General features: G+C 31.7%; 2 protein-coding genes across 2 annotated transcripts; one reads left to right on the top strand and one right to left on the bottom strand.

Moving 5' to 3' along the window:
* Positions 1-145: 145 nt before the first annotated feature.
* Positions 146-5,811, bottom strand: LOC130901556 (peptidyl-prolyl cis-trans isomerase). The gene is made up of 3 exons (XM_057813027.1): positions 5,412-5,811; positions 1,728-1,938; positions 146-1,667 (listed from the first exon to the last, which is right to left on the bottom strand). Exons 1-3 carry the CDS (start codon positions 5,598-5,600, stop codon positions 1,453-1,455), a joined length of 615 nt encoding a protein of 204 aa, XP_057669010.1. The 5' UTR covers positions 5,601-5,811; the 3' UTR covers positions 146-1,452.
* Positions 5,812-6,144: 333 nt separating this feature from the next.
* Positions 6,145-14,601, top strand: LOC130901426 (cell division cycle and apoptosis regulator protein 1-like). The gene is made up of 7 exons (XM_057812818.1): positions 6,145-7,094; positions 7,160-7,663; positions 10,256-10,547; positions 10,926-11,180; positions 11,253-12,159; positions 13,211-13,446; positions 14,203-14,601. Exons 1-7 carry the CDS (start codon positions 6,220-6,222, stop codon positions 14,524-14,526), a joined length of 3,393 nt encoding a protein of 1,130 aa, XP_057668801.1. The 5' UTR covers positions 6,145-6,219; the 3' UTR covers positions 14,527-14,601.
* The last annotated feature ends 31 nt before the right edge of the window (positions 14,602-14,632 follow it).

The following is a 14,632-nucleotide window of genomic DNA, read 5'->3' as shown; positions in this document are numbered from 1 at the left end:
CTTTATGGAGCTCGAGTAAACCCTTTTAAGCTCTATTATCATTAAAAGCACTAATGTTAAAAAAAATACTAGCTGCTGAGGCTGATCCAATACAAAAAGAACCTTTATATAAGAATTTTATTAAAATTGGAAATAAAACAAAAAAGCTGGTTATGATTTATTTCATTCCTCTTACATTTCTGGTAAAAAACATTTAGACTCTAATACAAACCGACTGCGATTTTTTTTAATAAGTCAGTTATACGTTTACGATGATCAACACCAAAAAATTAAAAATATTTTAAATGCACAAGTAATAATCCTAAATCTAATGGCATTATTATTATTATTAACGAATAAATCATCATCAGATCATTAATAATCTATTTAGTTTTTTCAAGACGGTACACCAAAATTTGAACTTACTTCCAAGGGAACGTTAACAGCATTTAAATTGGGTGTATCCTATTTATTGACACTCTTTTAAGATGATCTATCGGAATACTTATTTTTTTAATCACTCACCCATTATTTATTCATAATTTGTTGCGTTTATTAGGAAATTACGGTACTTTGTTCAGCAACATAAAATTTTTTTCTAGTCACTAGGATTTTCTACTAGATAAATCATGGAAACTTTACAAGGAAGCTATGTTAAGAGTGCTTAACGAGTGTCAAAATATTGTTCTTAAATGGTTATGAAATTAGGGCAATCGTTATAGTAAATGCGAGAGTTAGTTAAGCACGAAAGAAATTATTCATATTATATTTTAGTGCATCTAAATTTGTAAACTCCTACCCCTACGAGGGATTATCGAAATATTATTTTCAGAACACATTTAGAACCAAAATTGTTAATGGTAAGAGTATTTTCACTAGGAAATAATTTTTTAATTGAATAAGGAAATTATTTCCACCATAGAATCGAACTAGAGATAGTTTTAGTTCTATTTACTAAGCCATAAAAATCTTTCAATGCTACATCTTGAATATTGATGTCAAATGACATGGGAACATATGATCCTAGTATTTCATTAAAAATTGCCCTCTATGGGTTTTATTAATTTTTTTCGGTGATAAAATAGTCGATATTTGAGATACCGTATTAAAAATTCACATCAAATCCGATTTAATTAATTTCCTAGGTCAAAAAGCAACTAAATTTTTTTAAAGGCATCTGATATTTCTACTAATTTCATTTGGTCTCAAAGAGAGTTATTTTTCCATACCAAAAAGTTGTTCCTGCAATTAATCAAATAAATTCAACAATTCAAAAATTAACTCGCTGCTTGTTAACTTTTCAAACTAAAAAAAATATAAAAACATTACCTGTTATTGGAGGAGGATCCCTCGTAAAACTTATGTTTTACGAGGGGATGTAAAATAATTACCTACTAGAAATATTTGAATGTTAAAACTTTCATAACCACTTAAGATATTTTATTCTAGGAAACATTAAAAAAATTACATAATTTACAATTGACCACAGTCAGCTACAGTGATTTTCTTGGATGTTTTACCAGATTGAGAGCCCATAGCTTCAATTTTCTTGACAACATCCATACCTTCGACTACTGTTCCAAAAACGACATGTCTGTTATCCAACCAAGATGTCTTAACAGTAGTGATAAAGAACTGGGAGCCGTTGGTATCAGGTCCGGCATTAGCCATGGACATTACTCCGGGACCTAATAACAACAAAAAATTTGTAAAATTCTAATTCAAACTTGATCTAATAAAAAAATTACCGGTGTGTTTTAGTGTGAAGTTTTCGTCGGCGAATTTGTTGCCGTAAATTGATTTGCCTCCGGTACCGTTATGGTTGGTGAAATCTCCACCTTGGCACATGAAGTTTGGAATGACACGGTGGAAGGTGGATCCTTTGTATCCAAAACCTTTTTCGCCAGTACACAAGGCACGGAAGTTTTCGGCTGTTTTAGGGACTACATCATTTCTTAACTGTAACAGATTTCGTTTTCCTTGATTTATACGGAAAAATGGAACCCAAATGAACATTGTAAATAAGTACACTTCGTAGATTATTATGACCAAATTTATGGATTAAAAGACTTCCATTAACAGGGATTTGCTTCATTATCCAATAAAGTATATCTTTAGCTCCTGTATTTTGCAGTTACAGCACTCATATCTATCTAATCTTGCAAATATTTCATTTTTTATTATATTCCCCAAATTTAAACATCTTTCAAAGAATTGAATTTGCAATGCATTGAAGATATTCACAACACATGCTAAATGCTAAGTCCCATTGAATACCCAAATAATTGTTATATGAAAGGTGTGTGTCTAGGTAGTATTTAATCTAGGGACAAGTTAAACTACTTCAATTAATGTTATTCAACTTTGGATCATGTCCTTGAGCACCCTAATTTTAATATTCATTATATAAACGGAATGTCACTCCCCCAAATGATATATTTAATAATATATAATTGAAAAATCCATAAGAACCAATTAATTAAATGATCGATATTTCGAAAATGCTTGAATTAACAAGCATTTACTAACCTAAATTTTAAATGAATAATCAATTCATTAGAATGCATAATAGAATCGATTTTTAAGCAGAAAAAAATCTTTTTTAGAATATCCTCTTAGAATAATTCTGTATTATAAATGTCTGTTCAAACCACGCTGATATAAAATGAGATTTTTTTTTTCAAATATATGGCTATGTTTAGCTGGTATGATAAAAATATTTTCATTAATATAGAAAACATACCATATAAATCAATTTATTGCACATGATTCATAAATTATTTTTATTCCATTCAAATTGTTTCCAAGGCAATTACCACTACAAAGTTTTTCATAAAAATAGTTATGAGTAACACTATTATGACCTCTAGTTTATATGGAAATGTAAAATTTGTAGGCTATGACAAATAATAGAAGAGGATTTGTGGATTTTGTGAGACAAAAATGTTAATGAGCTATTTAATCATAATTATTATACAAATTCCGTTTCAAATGTTCAATACAAATTTGGAATTTACTATGAAAAAATGAAAATACTTTCCAGCTTTAAATCGTAATGAAACACGCTAATTTTACATTTTCGAAGTCGCAGAATCTATTTATCGGTTTTAATTTTTAAACTGAATATATGAATTACAAAAAACTAGCTTTTACCCGCGGCTTCGCTCGCATCGAATTCATTAAATAAGTATCAGAAATCATTATAATAGAAAAGAACGAACTCTGTAGCTATATTAGAACCTGAGATATAGATCTATCTTGAATAGAAGAATAGAAGAACTCCCATAAGTAATGTACAGGGGAAAATCGCATTTGAGTATAACTTGAGAATGGTGAAAATTAGATGAAATCCGATTGTTGATGGCTGATCTGTGCATCAATACCTTTCATTGAAAAAAAAATTTAGCAAATCGGTTGGGTAGAACCCCTGAACGGACTGTGAATGGAAATCATCAATTTTTTTAATATATAAGATGACAGTGGATTATATTAAAAAAGTAACCTAAACTAACCAGAAATTTAATCCATTTCTCTGTTTGTTTAACAACTTCAAGAAACAGTTAAACAATTAAAAACTTGAACAAGAATTACTTTCCCCTCTCCAGCAAAGCCCCCATCTCCTAAAAATAGTTCAGTTCAAAAAGCAGAACTTATAGTTAAACAATCCAATTATTGGTAAAACCGTAATTATTAATTTCAGACATCTAGAACGTCGATAAATGGATTCTACGACCTCAAACACGCTAAACTAACGTGTTTTTCTTATTACGATCCTAAACCAGGCAGATACAGAAATATGGGGGAAAAAATTTGAAGTACTGAATATTAAAAATATTCCATTTCCATGGATATTAAAATTCTTGAAAAATCCAAATTATTATTAGATTGCATTTAAATTTTAAAAGGGAAAAGTTGTAGGTCAAAATAAAATGAAATTATAATAAAAATAATGAGAAATAATCACTAGTTTTAACTTATCAAATCTATTATTAACATATATTAATACAGATAAGCTAGAACCAAATAAATAATTGTTTATAACGAAACTTATTTGAAATAAAACACTATAAAACTCTAAACAGAGTGGATGGATGAATATTGAAATTACAGGAAACATATGTTGCAATATAAAAATAAATCAGGAAAATATTTCTTAACAAAATTACATAGATATTAAAAAGAATATATTTTATGAAAATTGAAATCGAAAATTTTCCCTAAACATTAAATGTTAATTACAACTCATCCCAAATTGCGCCATTTTTATAGCTTCATATCATAAATTCAAACTATGCAACTAGAAGTGAGGTTATATCAATAGAATTAAAATATTTGAACTTTAAATTGAAAGTGGATAAGCAATATCTTAATCAATATAATGTTAAGGAGCTAAATTTTTTGTGGAGTAATATTAACTTTTAAATAAGTAATCTTCCAAATTGATAAGTAGCTTAAAAAAATATTATTTACTTAGATTTTGAAATTTACAAAGTTTGGAATGAGAAGCGCCAATTCTATAGCGTCCTAGAGGACGCGACTCGGTAGAAGTATCTACTTTCCTATATATAAAATTAATATATTAAGTAGTGGTGAATCCACGTGGAATCACATAAAGATTAAAAATTACCATATAAATAAAAACAGAATATCACAGTTGATATCATAAAATAACCATACTTTGTAATGAAATAAGAAAAGTCTATACTATTTTAAAAATATAAGTGCCTACATTTCATCTGTTATACATATACATGTATAAAAATAATTTAATTAGGAAACAAATGAAAAAAAAAGCGTTAAAAAAGCAAAAAGGCGATTTTAAATAGATAATTGTCTAAATATTACGATTTGTTAGCAAGATCAAATTCATGGTCGTTGGAAATTTCCATGGCAGTAATCACCTGGACCATATAAAATCGTATCAGTACATTCATTTAAATTCCATGTGATGTGAACATAAATAGCAGATAAGTAAATATCATTGCCATAAATTTATGCAAATACCGGCTTGGTGAAATCTTTAAAAATTTGATTCATACCTAATTAAGAAATTTAATACTAACAATCAAATAGAAAAAAAGCTAGGCGATTAATCATAAAATTATCGACTTGAACATTTTACTGTATTAAATTAGCAGTAGTTGATAAAATGATACTATAATATATGCCAAAATGAGTAATGACAAGACGCCATGAAGAAAAACGCCTTCCATATTACCCACCTACCAAGAATTTAATGAAAATCTTCGCGAAGCTCAACTTTAATATATTTCATTGAATGAATTATTAAAATGTAATTATTGTTAAACATTTAAGGCAACAATAAACGTCAAAAATTTATTAATCCCAACGTTTAGTGACTTGCAAGTTGGCATGGTCATGGTAGGCGATAACGATTATTTCTAATTTTATAAAACGTGCTCTGTTCTTACCTCCATAACAATCCTTCCAACAGGTTGGCCATCAGCAGTCATGTCGAAGAAAACCCTTGGTAAACCCATTTTGTTGCAACAGTTTCTGATCAAGTTAATGCCAGCAAAATTCACAAAGTGCGAACTCACACCTCTACCGGCGAATGCGCTTTGTAAACCGGCTAGACGGGAACAGACAGAGAAAGCCATCTTTAACGGAAGTGACGACACTAGAGTTTAAATTTTGAGTATTGTATTTTAAAAATACCACTCTTGATTTTTATATAGTATTTAAATATAGAATAATGCTTGTAGCATATTCCCTCCGATAAATAAAATAAAAAATGTGATAATTAAAAATAAAACTCTAATTTCTCTCACATAAGCGGAAGTTACGTAATTCAAATTTATCTGATCAAAATGCTTGTAGTATGTTCCACGATTCCAATTAGAATATACTACTTATTAAGTTCAAATTGAAAATTTCCAAGTTATAATAAAAGTAAGATAACATCTTTGAAAAATCGCATAATATGTTTACAACATTATTAATAAAGGTGACGATATATTTGTGAATTAATACAGGAAAATTACATAAAAAATGGTGAATATTCTTTCATGACGAATAGATATTTTGAAATGATTCATATAATATAAACTTTTGGTGGTCTAATGTTTTTTCATGTTTGATACTTATAACATTTTCTAAAATATCGGAACACTACTGTGATATGTCAAGTAAAATATCAAATTTAAAGCGGAAGTGGTTGGAGACAATTTGACATTACAAGAATTTTTTGTTTTTGGTTTTGCAATTTGTGTTTGCCCAATGCGAAATATGAATAATAATATGGCCTTTAATAATAAGGCTTGGGGAAGATCAAATAATTCCTCAAACTTAATGAATCAGAACACCCTACAACCACAATTGATGAACCAAGCTGGTTTGGGTAATATGGTTCAATTTCCAGGTAACCAACAAGTTTTTCAAAATGCTATGGGTCTCCAACAACAAAATATAGGATTGGGACTTCAGCAAATGGCTAATAGTGCTATCAACGCTGCAGCTTCGTTAAATTCCCAAATAGCAAATAACCCTATATTTCAGCAAGTTACGTATCCAAATGCAAGAGGTTTAAATCCGACTGCTTTTCAGACGAATGTCCCAATACAAAATAATCAAAACAATTCGGGTTCAGGAAAACAAAGAGTTTTCACTGGAAAAGTTACTCAGATGCATGACAACTTTGGTTTAGTTGACGAAGAAGTCATGTTTCAAATGAATGTTTGTGCAAAAGGATCACATCCTTTAGTAGGGGATCGCGTTCTTGTAGAAGCGCAATATACTCCTAATATGCCGTTTAAGTGGAATGCAAGCCGTATCCAAGTTCTTTCAGGTGGCTCACATTCAAGACACTCAAAAAATTTTGGTAACAATTATTCCATGAACCAGTCAGATGGAAGAAGTGGAAGAAGGAGAGATGGAAAAGGTAGGGAAAGATCGCGAGAAAGGGATAGAGACGATGATGAGATAGAGCGTAAGAGAAGAAGGGAAGATAGGATAAGAGAAAAAGAAAAAGAGGAAAGGAGGTCGCCTATAAGAAAAAGAACTAAATCAAGATCTAGATCACCGAAAGGAATGAGAAGAAGGGCTAGGATTATTCCAAGATACATGGTTCAGGTTCCTAAAATTAATTTAGATCTGTAAGTATATATCATAGAATTTCTATTTTTTTATGGGTTTTTTCAAATTATTTTTTAATTCAAAGGGATAGTGGTGATGTTCTTGAATTGAAAAGAAGATATAAGAATATGTACATTCCTTCTGACTTTTTCTACACAAATATCAAATGGGTAGAGTCCTTCCCTGCTGATAAACCATTTGCAATTAATAAACCTTGTTCATTCCACGTAATGAGCAAAGACGTCGAATCAGTGACAGAAAATCCAGTTACAGAAGTAACAGACTCTGATTATCTATTTTCTGCTAAAATAATGTTAATGAGCACTCCTGGATTAGAAGAAATGTATCAAAAATGTTGTGCTCTTGCAGAAAATAAGGATGTAGATGATAAAGATTATGTACATCCAACGAGGCTGATCAATTTTTTAGTAGGCCTGAGAGGAAAGAATGAAACAATGGCAATCGGTGGTGCTTGGAGTCCTTCTTTGGATGGAGAAAATCCTGAGAAGGATCCGAGTGTTTTAATCAGGACAGCAATAAGGACGTGTAAATCTTTAATAGGAATTGATCTTTCTAATTGTACACAATGGTAAGCATGATTTGAGAATGTTTATTGTTTGCTTATTTTGTGTTCGGTTAATGTTGTATTATATCTGAATTTTCATAACAGATTGCTTTTATTTTTGACACTAGCTACTTACATATTTCCTGTATTCAATATTGGAAACTATTTTAAGGAATCTTCATCCTACTCAATTATATCTCTCAATAGTATAAGTTTGAATAGAGCCGTATTAAATGATAATTCAACTTTATTGGGTTTTGTTAATTGTGGGAATTGATTTTTTATAATTTCCGAATTTTTATTTCTTTTTAAATTTGCTTTAATCCGAAATGAGCTTTATAAATTGTAATTTTTGGGGAATGTAGAGAAATCCTTAGACGTTTTCTGAATTTTTGTTTTGATTTTAATCATTTCATCTGTTTAACATTTCGTGGGTTGCTTTTACTTCAAACCAAAGCTAAAGAGGCATCCTCACTCTTACATTACACTTGGGTAAAATGGAGTGGGATTCTATTGGTATAGTGGGGCGAAATCTAAAAAAGCTGATCAAAACTAAAGAGTTCAAATTACCGATCTGAAATCTCTCACCTGGGGTTTTTGAGGTCGTTGATTACGAATTCAATGTCAAATTTACAAAAATTTACCCCCTAATAACCACCCCTTGCATTTCAGCCTACACTTTAAAAAGCAATGAAGTAACATATCCCTTGCAAGGTCGCTAGTTACGAATTTAATGTCAAATTTACAAAAATTTAGAAAAAAAGTCTAGAAAAAGTCTATTTAAGTGTTTAATTAACAAACTTTATTTATATATACATTGTTAAAAAAAATCAATTAAGATGGTAAGTCGAAGAAATAGAGTTTTTGAGTATTTCTTTTCAGAAATATTACAAAAGGAATCGAGATCACATAAATGTGATTTCATTTTAAATATTTTTTTCAAAATTGTGCTTGTGCAGCTTTTTTGGGATGGCCTCTCCTTTTTTTACTGTTTAGGGCTGGAAGAGCAGCTCCAGCAATTTTATTTAATCATAATTTTTTCCATTATCTCTAATAACTTCTTTTAAAGTGTTTATGTAGGGTTTTTGTGAGTTATTGATTTTTTGCTAAATGGCGCGTTTATAAAGTGGATATTGAAAAACTTGTTTAAAAAATCGTCAGATAATTGCTAATAACAAATAAACTATGCGAGATAAAGAAAAAATTTTATATAATTTTTAAAATATATTCAAAAGTCATTTAGTTGATAAATAATTGTCTAAGCTATTGAGAAAAACACGATTAAGGTTTCTTCCGGTCATAATCTTTTGGGACATAATTTTTGAGATCCTAAGGGACCATTCAAAATAAAAAAAATGATTTTTAGAAAATTCTATAGTGGCTTAAAGCCTTGAGGCTAGATTACTTAATATTAGGCTCGGATTTTTTGTCATTTTTTTTTTTTATTGTATGAATAAAATAATAACTGAATTAATCATATAATATTATATTAACTTTTAGCTGACAATTCCATTTTTTTATTAAAAACTAAATTTTTCTCTCCTCAAAACCCACAGTCACTGCTTTCTGCATTCTAAGGGTGAGTGACCAGTTGGTGTCCTATTATTGTTTGATTCTATTTCTCTAGCAATCACTTTAGCCAATTTCTTCTTCTTTCTAACGTGGATGACTATATTAATAGGATACTGTCTTCTTTGGCGTCCAGCATTCTCGCTATCGTTTATTTCTTCTTCCTTCTGGGTATTTTTACGTTCTTAACAAGTCTATTTTCTTCCATTGTCTGTCTGTTATAGTATTCTAGAGATTTTTCTGTTTGATAATGAATATTGCGATGATTGCGAATCTGTTCTTTTGGAAGCCTTGTTGCTCTTCCCATATTGGTTTCTATGATTTATTTCCACATAGTTTTTGTGAAGGCTTCAAGAGTGGGTGCGTTTTTTGTCCCCTTTTTGTTGCTCTTTCTTATATGGATTTTTAAAGTAGCTCTGGTGTAATTTCATTTAATTTTTATAGTTTCTTTCATTTCGATTTAGAACTTGTTTCTTCTTAGCATTCCTTGTACTCTTCTACGATACATATTTTTGTCCATGTGAATTTTTCCCCCCAATAGTTTTACTTTATTTCTCTTGCGTTCTCTCCAGTAGATGTTCCAGTTTCCAACTTTAGTCTAACTGATTTTTTTTTCTACTTTTGGCCAGCTTTTTGAAATTTGATCCCATTGTATATTCTATTGAAACTCATACTTGTAAATTGTAATTTAGATGGTTGAAGATTTTCAATAACCTATTTACCAATATTGAATATATTTTTAATAAACTAATAAATGAATAAAAATATAATTTTAAATTTCAATAAATAAAAGTATCAATTTTGTATATATTTGGTTACAATATACTTATGTATATACTTGTAGTGTAATCAAATTTAATTTTTCTTTCAAAATATATAGCATAATATTAGTTAAAGTTTCCTAATACTTAATTTTTTTTCTATCAAACCCTATAAAGGAATGAAAATATTTCAAACGGTGTGCGATGATATATATATTTTTTTTGTGTTTTGGTAAAAGGGGATGAAATAAACAATAACTATTGTTGACACTGTATGTTCCACTAGGTACCGTTTCTTGGAACTGTATTACCGTCGGAGCGAGTCTACCCACAAGGGGAAGACCATTCCTGCCCGTGTCGAAACCGTCGTGATCTTTCTACCAGACGTTTGGAGTTGCTTACCAACCAGGTTGGAGTGGGAAGGTCTCCACAACGCCTACAGGAAGCAGTTTGAGAGAATTGTGAACCAATGTGAAACAACGTCTGCCGGTGATACTTCTTCTACTGGTGTTGCTGCTGCTAATTCTGCTGCGACTGCTGAGGCCAGTGATGACATGTCATCAACAGCTGATGAAAAGGCACCAGAAACGTTCCTTTTTAATTTCTTAATTATATGTATTTTTGGTGGCTTATTTTGTGACGTCGCGGTTTAGTCAATTCGTGTTGAGCTGGTTATTTGTTATCGGTTAAAGTGTTTCTTAAATTTTGAAAATAAAAATATTTTTTTTTTAATAAATTGATATGGTATCTCACGTGAAACCAAACCTAGACGCACAAAATGTCGACAAGTACAATGCTAGGTGAACGCCGAGCAGAGGCCTGAAAATGGCCATAGTATGAGGATGTTTGAGTAATAACAAAATAGCTTTGGAAAAGATACGAATGGTAGTATGAATGATTTTACTGTAATGAAACTCTGGACGTTTTCTAATATCGGTTTCTCAACATTCCTTTAGGAAGAAGAATCACTGGATAAAATAGAACCAACTCATTATTCTCAATTAGATCCAAAGTCTATGGTCGTTAACGATTTGAGAAATGAATTGAAAGCCAGGAATATCAATTCCAAAGGTTTAAAGTCACAACTAGTGGCTAAATTGACTAAAGCTTTAAAAGCAGAAGCCGAAAAGAACGAAGACAATGATAAAGAAGTTAAAGAAAAAGAAGTTGAAACTGAACCGGAACCAGTAGTTACAGAAATCAAAAAGGAGGTAAACAATTTCATTATATCATTTATACTATTTTTAATTTAAGCATAAAAATTTATTTTCTTTTCCATACAGCCCGAAGAGAAGAAAATGGACGAAAAGGAAAAGGCTTTGCTTGAAAAAAGGTACACTCTACCTGAACAACCACACATTATAATCCATCCGTCAAAAACTGCAAAATCAGGCAAATTTGACTGTACTACCATGTCATTATCTCTTCTCCTGGACTATAGACCTGAGGATTCGAAGGAACATTCCTTCGAAGTGTCCTTATTTGCAGAACTATTTAATGAAATGTTGAGCAGAGATTTTGGATTCAACATATATAAATCTCTCTACAGACTACCAGAAAAAAAGGAAGAAAAAAAAGAAGAGAAGAAAGATAAAAACGAAGGCGAAGGTGAAAAAATGGATAGTGAACCTACAGACGAATCAAATAATACTGAAATCAACAAAGAGTCTACTGAAAAAAAAGACAATGTTGAAGAAGGAAAAGATGATGATAAAAAACCCGATAAGGAAAAGAAACCTAATGGAGAGAAAAAGAAACAGGAAACCGACGACGAAAGCGAAAAAAGCGATAAAAAAAGAGAACGAGAAAAAAAGAAAAAAGATAAAATTAAATTATATACTAAAGATAAACATTTACTTTTATCTTTTGTTTATTTCGATCAAACCCAGTGCGGATATATTTTCGATAAAGATATGGAAGATTTATTGTATACTTTGGGATTGAAACAATCCAGAGCCCAAATTAAAAAGCTAATAAGCAAAGTTATTGTAAGAGATTCGTTACACTACAGAAAATTAACCGACAAAGCTAAAGACGGAGAAGAAGAAGCACAAGAAGAACCTCTCAAGGAAATTTGCTTATCGCAAGTTGCTTTGGGTAACAGAAACCTGTTGCCAATTTTTATAAACGATCAAAAAACCAAATCTGTTAAAGATCAACCCGGCAAATCTCCACCAACTTCTGCAGACGGTAAGGTTAATTATTATTCTTCATAGTTTATAGTTAATTGTGGGCGGTCAAGGGGCCTTCAGATAAGCCCGACGTGCTTCACTTGACGTTACCAAATACCGATCCGATCAGACGCTTCGGCTTGAACCTTTTGATGTCATTATGCAAGTTGTGAGGCTTGCCCAAGTGTTTAAACCGTTTTCATATGAATGCAGGGCACTCACAGATGACATGATCCTCTTCCATGCACCAACGGTTCGCCAGATCGTCCATAATGCCCATGGCGTCTTGGATGGCAGTGTCCGGTTAGAATTTCGGTCACTAGTCCGATTTTGCGCCTGTTTACACCGAGCAGTTATTTGTCTCACGTGTGTCGTCTCTATTGATCTCTACCGAGTCCGCCAAGCGAGTAGACCGTTGAGAGAGGCGATAGCAACATTTTCAGCCACACCAAGAATTGACTCTGATCCCATCGGTAAGTTCCCCGATCTCAGTCTTTGTTGCCCGAGTGATTGGGCAACCAAACGAACTGGATCTTGCAGCCACAAGTCACAAGATTCTGTAGAACTCTCTTGCACTTCAGCACTAGCCTAAAGCCCACTATTTCGGCCATTATGGCTTGTTGGCAGCTCTGTTATCTGAGCAGTTTCTGTCTTCCTGTGGCGTCGATTGAGAATCGCGCGTCCGCTTTCCATCACAGCGAATACCTTGTCTTGGAAGACGGTAGTATGAAAAATATTCGCTTATTGGGGGGTGTCCTCCGCAGAAGCCTCCTCCTGGAGCCGTATTTGTACCAGGTGGTTCCATTATTCAATATAGCGGACTCGAGAGTCCCTGGTCGCTGCCCATCGAAATTATTGGGTATTCAACTGTGTCCTGTGTCCAGATTTTTGCATGGCCAGTTTATCCAGCCTGCAGTTTTCTGTACGCAGGGCCCCTTTGAGAACAGGTTTGACCGTTGAGGTATAAATCCACCAGAAGATCTTAGATGAAAGATCCCATGTATAACCGAAGGCCCTTCTGTATGCCCAATAATATTATTCTTTTATAATTTAATTTTGTATTGTTGAAGGTTTTGTAAAATTCAGAGGCTCGATAGTCGACGTCGGTAAACTTCTAGAGCAATTAGAACGCAGTGAACAAGCAAGAATTGAAACCGAAGTCCGTCTTACGGAAATTAAAAATGAAAATCAAAAGCTTTCAGATAAATATCACAAATCTAATTCAACAATCAAACATCTCAATTCGGAGGTGAGAGATTATAGAGACAAACTTCGCACTTCGGAAGATGTTTTAAGCAAAGTTACAGTAAGTTCAACAGATTTTTTATAACCTAAACACCCTTTATATAAAATTCGTTGGAGATTATAACATGTGTGGGTTAATTTGTTCTACTCTACTACTTATGGTATTTTCCTTGAATTTGGTCGTTCTGAATATGAAATCATGCTGTTAATAAAGTTTGATTTAGCATGGTGCTTTTGACATTTCGGACTGATTAATTTACCATACCAAAAACCGTCCTTTTGGCTTTGGATGTTGTATTTTTTGTTTCATTGGATTTTGTCTTTCTACACATTAAGCCATGTGGTTAATAAAATGTGATTTAGCATGTACCATGATGCTTTTACCATTCTGGACTAATTTACTAATCTATAAACCACACTTTTGGCTTTAGGTGCTATTATCTATCAGATTTTCGGTTCTACTTCCTATTCAATTCTTCGTCTTTCTTGTTTTAGTATTTTTGAAATTCATATTATTCACTTGATTCGAAAAAATCTTCTTACTCAATTATCAAATTCAAATATTGTACAGGTCCCTCAGTAGTGTGAATATTATATATACTTTTTGACAGTACTTTCTATAAGTATCATTGAACATATTTATTAAATAAATAGTTCCTTGTGGAACACTATTACTAATCAATCAACTTTTTCTGTTCACATTCATTAGTTTCTATTTTATTTAGTAGCTTTGAAAGCTAAATTTTGTCGAATGCCTATCTGATGTATAAAGAATGACTGTTCAAGTTACCCATATTTAATGCTATATTATTTACAGTCTCATTCTAAACTGTACCATCAAGCGTTGATCGATATCAAAGATACTATTGAACCAGTATTAAGAAGTACATCGCACAAAGAAGACAAGAAAGACAGAGACGACAGAGATAAAAAACAGGAGGTCGAAAAGTCGCGATGGGAAAAGGACCGAGAACATGTACACTGTAAAAAAGACGAAAAGGATAGAGAAAAAGAAAAGGAGAAAGATAAGACTTCTAATGTGGAAGTACAGGAAACTAAAAGTGAAGAAGTGAAAGTAAAGGCGGAAGAAACGAAGGAAGTAAAATCGGAAGAAACCGATACAAAGATGGAGGATAATTAAATTATTATATTAATTACAATTATAATTTGTTTTAGTTATAGAAGAGCACTTTTAATTTTGTGGTGTGAAAATAAATGTAGTCTTTATAATCGAAACGAATTTTTAT

This window comes from Diorhabda carinulata, chromosome X, assembly GCF_026250575.1.
Source record: "Diorhabda carinulata isolate Delta chromosome X, icDioCari1.1, whole genome shotgun sequence".
Taxonomy (NCBI): domain Eukaryota; kingdom Metazoa; phylum Arthropoda; class Insecta; order Coleoptera; family Chrysomelidae; genus Diorhabda; species Diorhabda carinulata.
The sequence above is the reverse complement of the archived record's forward strand: the minus strand, read 5'-3'. Positions and strand labels throughout refer to the sequence as shown.